Below are 7,431 nucleotides of genomic sequence, written 5' to 3' on the forward strand. Positions count from 1 at the left end.
ATGTGACTGTCAATTATTGTCATGCAAGACACATGACAAGATTGAAGTCATTGAGGCAAGATGGTAAGGTCAACATTGATAAGTCAATCTTGGTATAAGTTAGCCATAAAAGACTTATGAGATGAACCTGTCTTGATTGAGTAGGTTAACAATATAGTCCTATAAAATCAACTAGTATAATTCTAGAAAGAATCTTGCTAACTAATGTCTTTAAGATATTAGTTAAGGAACTAAAATGAGAAAGTGCTTAATGTAAAAATCATAGGAATAACATAAAAAAAGTTACGAGGAGTTTAATTTTACGCATCCTAATAAATTTTTTTAATTTCTTAATCAATGCCCTTAAGTCACTAATTAGCATTTGCTTTGTGAAAAAAAGCAGAATTCGATAGGTTAGGGGTTATCCAAAATATTAAAAATGATATATATATATATATATATATATATATATATATATATATATATAATTCTTTAAGAAAAGAATAAGCAATAATTTAATTCTTGAAATTGGGATTTGTTGTAATTTACATAATGAAATTAAAAGCTAACACTTGTTTTGTCTAAATTCTTAAACTTAATCACTTGCTATAATTTTAATATTTGAATATATATGTTAACATTATCTCTTAAATATTACGTGTTAAATGTAAATTTAAACTAAAATGAGTGATAAAATTATAGTTTATGAGACATTTTTTTTAATTTCGTTAATTCTAGAGAATAAAGGCACAATAAATCACAATTTGAGGCACTAGTCGTATACTGAATAAGCAAATAACATGAACAACTAAACAAAACATATATTCTAATTAAATTATTGAATTTATACCTTCCGAAGAAACTATTGACTCTTGAAAAATGAAACGTGAAAGAAAAAGATAAAATTAGCCTTATAAGAGAATCTGGTTTAGAATGTGAATGATGCATTTTCAAGTGTCAGAATATTCTGAAACATAACACTACAACTTGCGTGGTTCTCGAGCTCACATAGTAATAACTAATAATTGGTCTATAACATGGTAACTCTAACTCAACAACACACATATGACATACCTACCAGTTCCTGCTACACACGTTTCCTTTCACAGTGACTAGTCCTTGATTTCAGACACCAAACTCCAATAACAGTCTCAACAAAACAACCATATTAAGAAACCCTTTCTTAACCCTCTTGTTTCGTCACATGGGTGTCTCAAATTTTTCATCTTTCACATCATGAACATCACATAACCATCATGCTCTTACCTTAGCAAATTTTCTTTGTATCTTTATGCTAAGTTGCTGCTATTGCTAACTCTGTCCCTCTCATAAGATCCTATCTAAAAATTCATGGCACCCTCAATTGTTTTGTCTCTACTACCCCTTCTTCTGGTTTCAACTTGTTGTTATGCGCAACCCCTTGAAGAGGGTTTTATCTCTGGGGTCATATCTGACAAGGGTCTTGAATATGCCAAGGAGTTGTTGATAGAGAAAGGTATTGCCTCCATTGTTATGCTTCAGCTGCCAGAGATTGAGAATTCTGCCCAAGTCCCTTTGGTTGGAAATGCTAAAGTGGTTCTTTCTGACATCACAATCAAGGATGTTGAAGTCAATTCTTCATCTGTTAAGACTGGGGAGAGTGGCATTGTTCTAGTGATTTCAGGTGCCATTGCTAATATGAGTATGAGGTGGAGGTACACTGTCAGCTCTTGGTTAATCCCATTTGGAATTTCAGATAGTGGGAATGCTTCAGTGAAGGTACGAAATTAGAATTTCACTCTCATGATTACACTTTATACTATCCCCTTTGGTCTTTTTTCTGTAGCTGCAGTTGTAGAGTTTTGTTGAATTGTAGTTTACACGATTGAATTCAAATTTCGGAAGATTTGACTTCGTAAAACAAATAACAAATATTTTCCTTAAGTTGATTATGCTGTCATAATTGGTTAGCCTGTTTGTCCTAGAGAATCTATATAGAAGAATGTTGGAATGGAATTTTGCATTTGCATCGTCTTGCAATTGGAATTAAATCATAGCAGTAAAGATCATGGGACTGGTTAAAAAGTTTTTTGATTGCTGTGCACTGCAGAATTTCTATTTCAAACTTTCAATATCTTGTTCTTGTAAGTTGAGTTGATTATAAGATCGCAAAAGGAAGAACAAAGAATATCTATAATTATTTCTTGATATTTCGATAAAGGTTGTAACTAAAATGGAAATCATAAACAAGTAATTGTAATAGATCCTTTTTCTAATATGATACTCCAGGTCATAAGTCATTCGGAAAAGCTTCACGGGTGGTTTGGTTTCATTTTAAAATGCAAAAATGACCTTATTTTCATTTTGTTTCCGTTTTTAAGAAGTTTGTATAGGCTAATAGATAACATTTTCTCAAACCAAACAGTCTCTAAGTTTTTGGCAAGTTTATAAAGTAGCTTATGACCTTGTTAACTCACCTTAAAGAAGCTTCACGTTGAAGCTTATCAAAATAAACTTATTTAACATTATCTAATTGAATAATAACTTTAGTTTTTTCCCCCCCACTGTAAACACAGAAAAAAGATGTTCTATATAGATGAACAACTAAACAAGTGTATTTCGATTTCAGTATCTGATAGGCAAAAACCTGTGAAAATAACAGACTTTTAGTGTCTAGACTCACACAAACACTTGCTGTTCAATAAATAATATCTCTCACTTAGTTGTGTTGTACTATGGTTTGGAAGGTTACAGGTATGCAAGTGGGACTCACAGTAAATATAAGGAACCAAGAAGGAACACTTAAATTGGCTCTCTTAGATTATGGATGTTATGTGGGAGACTTATCTATAAAGTTGGACGGTGGTGCATCTTGGCTTTACCAATTGTAAGCAATCTTCTTAATCGATGTTTCTGAAAAATGGGTACTATTCATATTTTCCTTTTTTGATAATTATTCTTTGCTTATTGGAGTTTTTACGTTCCCATGGCGAGCATTTGGTAAACAACTACTATAACAAAGCTATATTTCAATTCTATTTTCTACTGCTTTATTCTTTAGTCAAGTGTGACTTGAAACACACAGCAGAAAATAGCTGCTATGCTTATAAAAAAAAGAATAGCTTCTTCCATTAACTCTGCAACATTTTTTTTTCATGAGAATGCAGAGCTACAGTTTGTAGAATATGTCAACTTATTCTAAAAAGAGAAATAGTAGCCTTTTGCAGTTTGCTTACTACTGAAGATGTATATATTGGCAAAGTTAGTTGGATAGCATTTCTTCTTTGGCCTTTCTTCTTCTCACATTCCTGAACTCTTTATCCGTGCTATGCCTTTAAGTTCCAAATTAACATGACTAGGAACATAATTTTGGGGGAACATAGAACTGTTTTATTTTGGTGTCAAGATTCAGCAGGGAGATTATATAAGACAACTAACGAAGATGATCCCTAGCTTACTGTTTATGGCTAAATGTTTTGGTTATATTTATGATTGTAATATAGTAATCCCTATGTGGTTCCTGATTTACTTTCATAGTTTTCCTGATAAAGTGCGACTCTTAACATGAGGTTAGAATATATAAACTTTCATCATACTCCATTCCATTAGAAGGGAAAAGGAAAAAGCACGAATCAGTGTTTACCAGGAGATTCCAGAATTCTTGTTTCCAATCTTTTAGGATCAGTTTGCCAAGAGCAAAGGTTGTCTTGTCACCTCTTGAATGTGGTGAACTTGGATTAAAGAATAAGTGCATCGCTTCCACTTTATTGCTTCTTTTCTTGGTGAAGTAGCTAGACTTCTTATGGAGATAGGTCTGTCCTTGATTTCACAAAGACACTAATATAATGGTTCTTAACTGAAAGTTAAGAAATTCATACGTTAATTTTTTATTTTGTTTTTATTTTTAGTGTAAGGACTCTTGATGGGTAATAATATTAAAGTGGTTTTTCTTTTCAAACATCTGTTAATTGATAGCACAATCATTTTCATTTTATGATATTACGAACTTGGCTAACATTATGGTCCTATATAACTTTAATGAAGATATTTTGCCATTGGCTTCTTTATGTTTGTTTCAGGCTGGTAGATGTTTTTGAAGGGGATATAACATCTGCAGTTGAAGAGGGTATTTCAGAGAAAATAAAAGAAGGGATAATGAATCTTGATCATTTTTTGAAATCTCTTCCAGAGCAGATCTCACTAGACAAAACTGCTGCACTAAATGTTTCTTTTGTTGGCAATCCTGTGTTGAGTAACTCCTCTATTGCTATTGCAATTAATGGTTTATTCACAGGGAAAAATGAAGTTTTAGTACCTCAACGTTACTACCAGAAAGGAATGAAGATTTCTGCTGCCTGTGGTGGTTTACAAAAGATGATAAAGGTTTCAATACATGAAAATGTGTTCAAATCTGCTTCCCTAGTTTACTACAATGTAAGTTTCTGAAATTTTTATTTCTTACTTTGCATGCCTTAGTCCAATCTATCTGTGATGTATAGTAGCTTGTTATAACCTGTTGCATAGGATCTAAGCTAGGATTGCTGTTGGTAAATTTGTTTCTCTTTACGTTCTGACATCATCAAAAACATTGCAGAAGAAACAATTTAATAATTATATGAAACCAAGAGATGGACAGTCTTGGCTGGACCAAAGCATTGTCTTTCTACAATAAAATGAAGGTTGGGAGCTCTGACGTTGTTGGACTCTCAGTGAATTTGGGACAGAAGGATCATTTTTTGAGCTCAAATAGACCTTAGATTGCTAGAATATGTCACAGTAACTTCGAATTGAGTCTTTTATTCATTTGTTTTTAAATGCTATAATAGTGCTAATTCTATTTTATAGACTGATTGAATGCCTTCTATTAACTGTTCATACTTCAGGCATTTTATGTCAACAGGATTAGCTAAATCTCTGATTTTACATTATTGTAGATTAAAATATAGTTTAACAGTTTATATTGTTCTCGTTCTCAGGCAGGTAAAATGCAATTGATTATTGATGAACTGCCTGATCAGGACATTTTGAACACTGCTGAATGGAGATTCATAGTTCCCCAATTATACAAGCGATATCCAAATGATGACATGCAACTTAATATCTCTATATCTTCTCCACCAGTTATACAAGTGACCTACCAAGACATTGGTGCAACTATTTTTGTAGATATAACGATTGATGTTCTGGAAGACGGTGAAGTCATACCTGTTGCATGCATCTCAGTGGTATGCTAAATTAAGTTCAGAAAGGAAGTTAATGTGCTTAAGTGAATAGTTAAAAATTCCTAAAGCTAACAATCATTCAAGGAGCTAAACATCATAATGTACTTCTTTTCAACATTCAGATTAAGCTACGCAGCATTCAAACTTTTCACTCTTTTGTTTTCATATTCCCATATACAAAACAAATCGATAATTTGATCATTTTACTTAAGTTTCAAAGTTGCTAATTATTTTTTCTGTCTCAGCATGATCAATATCCATTTATCATATCTAACTAACCGGTTGCATTATTCTGCTTATGCTACAGGAAATTAGTGCTTCATGTGCTGTGGAAATTGAAGGAAACAATATTGCTGGTTGGCTCAGATTACAAACATTTTCTGCATACTTGAAGTGGAGCAAAATAGGGAAACTGCACGTGCGTCTGATCCAGGTAAATCAGACTAGTATTCATATTTTCACCTTGCAACAATGTATGCATTTTTTTTTTAATTAAAACTTGGATGAAACCGAACCGCATGATCAAATGATTTCCACCTAGTTTGAGGAACATTCTAGGATAGGATAGCAATTCAATCCATTAGTATTTCTGTTTTACATTTGTATTTCCATTATATCATTTCAAATCACCAGCATTTCTGTTACAAGTTATAACAGATCAGTAATTAGATTGAGCGGAAGAGAAGGGGGAGATAGACATTCATTTTATCCTCTTTTGTTGGAAGTGACATTGATAGGGCCCTTGGGGTGCATAAATCTACCATCGAGTAGTATGAGATGCTCGGTGGAGTACTTAAGTGGCTTAGTTTTCTCCCCTTAACAACTAACTTTTAAGGGACGTAAATTGGTATCAAAGTTAACTATAGAGGGGCTGACTAGAAAGGCTGAATAAAATATCATAGAGTGTTAGCCGCCGAGACATTGGCTAGCTCTTAGGGGACCATTTCACATATTTTGCTCTTATCCTTCATGTTTCACTTTTTGGATTCATTTACAATTCTGCAAGTAGTATAGCACATCTGTAACATCATCTCCTAAATTCACATAAAGAATTCTAATTTCTACTTTCTTATCATTGTCTATCCTGCTGACTACAAATTAATCTTACTCTTCAACTTTTGTTAATATTTGCAGTCACTAATGTCAAGTGTCCTCAAAACTGTTGTCCTTCCATACCTGAACTTCAAATTAAAGAGAGGATTCCCATTACCAATTATTGATGGTTATGGCTTTCAGAATGCAATTATCTTGTACAATCATCCATGGATTATGGTGTGTAGTGATGTTTCCTTCTTAGAAGATTACTATCTAGGTCAACAGTTAGCTTATGTTTCATAAAATATAGCTACATTAAAAAATTTGCCTGCTGTATTATTGTGGTAAGAAGGTTGTAAATGAAGAATATATATAGAAACCCATTTGTAAGTTACTCGTGTACATTTCACAATTAGTATACCTTTTGGATTTAGCCTTGTATACACATACATCCTGCCATGAAGATTACTTGTTAAAAATCTATACCATTATTTTTGTGTCATTGTATGTATAAACACTCATAGCTTGTTTGACTTCATCTTTTACATTACAAGATTTTTAAAACTTATTTTAAAGCAATAGTGTTCTTTATCTTTTAAAAATAAAATGAAATTGACCACGAAAGTTTCCAACTGGTACAAGATATATTACTTCAGGTCATAAGCCAACAAAGGCAAACTGATTTGTTGACAACGCAAAAACCAGCATTGATGTGTTGCAGCAACATTAATCTTGAATTTTGATGAATGCATGTTGGTTGTAATAACTTTTGTTTCCCATGTCCAATTCTTTTAATATATATATATATATATATATATATATAGAGAGAGAGAGAGAGAGAGAGAGAGAGAGAGAGAGAGAGAGGCTTAATGGAAGCCATATTGATGTAATGTCATTGATGAAAAGCTTATATATAATACGTACCTTCTCATAAATTTCAAGATTAATTATGTAAAACACAAACGAATTTAATTCCTATTAACTTTGGAGGCCATTTTTATGGTTCACCCCACTAGACCTGGCCCATAAAAACAAAAACAATTGCTTCCTGCACCCCATTTTTATCTTCTTGCACCCATAATGTTTTAAAATTCCCATGTTATCCTTCTTATATTCTGGAACAGGTATTCTGAAAGTGTATAGGTAAATCAAAAATCTTTAATAGGTTTTTGGATTACTGATACACTTATGGAATACCTATTTCAGAATATGAAAA

General features: G+C 32.5%; 1 protein-coding gene across 1 annotated transcript; it reads left to right on the forward strand.

The window, feature by feature from the left end:
- Nucleotides 1-1,016: 1,016 nt before the first annotated feature.
- On the forward strand, nt 1,017-6,717 carry LOC114394825 (putative BPI/LBP family protein At1g04970). The gene is made up of 6 exons (XM_028356501.1): nt 1,017-1,737; nt 2,706-2,845; nt 4,038-4,392; nt 4,935-5,183; nt 5,488-5,613; nt 6,315-6,717. The coding sequence occupies exons 1-6, from the start codon at nt 1,330-1,332 to the stop codon at nt 6,516-6,518; spliced, it is 1,482 nt and encodes a 493-aa protein (XP_028212302.1). The 5' UTR covers nt 1,017-1,329; the 3' UTR covers nt 6,519-6,717.
- The last annotated feature ends 714 nt before the right edge of the window (nt 6,718-7,431 follow it).

This window comes from Glycine soja, chromosome 18 (assembly GCF_004193775.1).
Source record: "Glycine soja cultivar W05 chromosome 18, ASM419377v2, whole genome shotgun sequence".
In the NCBI taxonomy this organism is placed as follows: domain Eukaryota; kingdom Viridiplantae; phylum Streptophyta; class Magnoliopsida; order Fabales; family Fabaceae; genus Glycine; species Glycine soja.

Bases quoted from the DNA above. Each gene is read 5' to 3' on its own strand.
- LOC114394825 (XM_028356501.1), top strand. From the start codon at position 1,330: ATGGCACCCTCAATTGTTTTGTCTCTACTACCCCTTCTTCTGGTTTCA. The intron at 1,738-2,705 runs GTACGAAATTAG...ATGGTTTGGAAG, and splicing joins GTGGGAATGCTTCAGTGAAG to GTTACAGGTATGCAAGTGGG. The intron at 2,846-4,037 runs GTAAGCAATCTT...TGTTTGTTTCAG, and splicing joins GCATCTTGGCTTTACCAATT to GCTGGTAGATGTTTTTGAAG.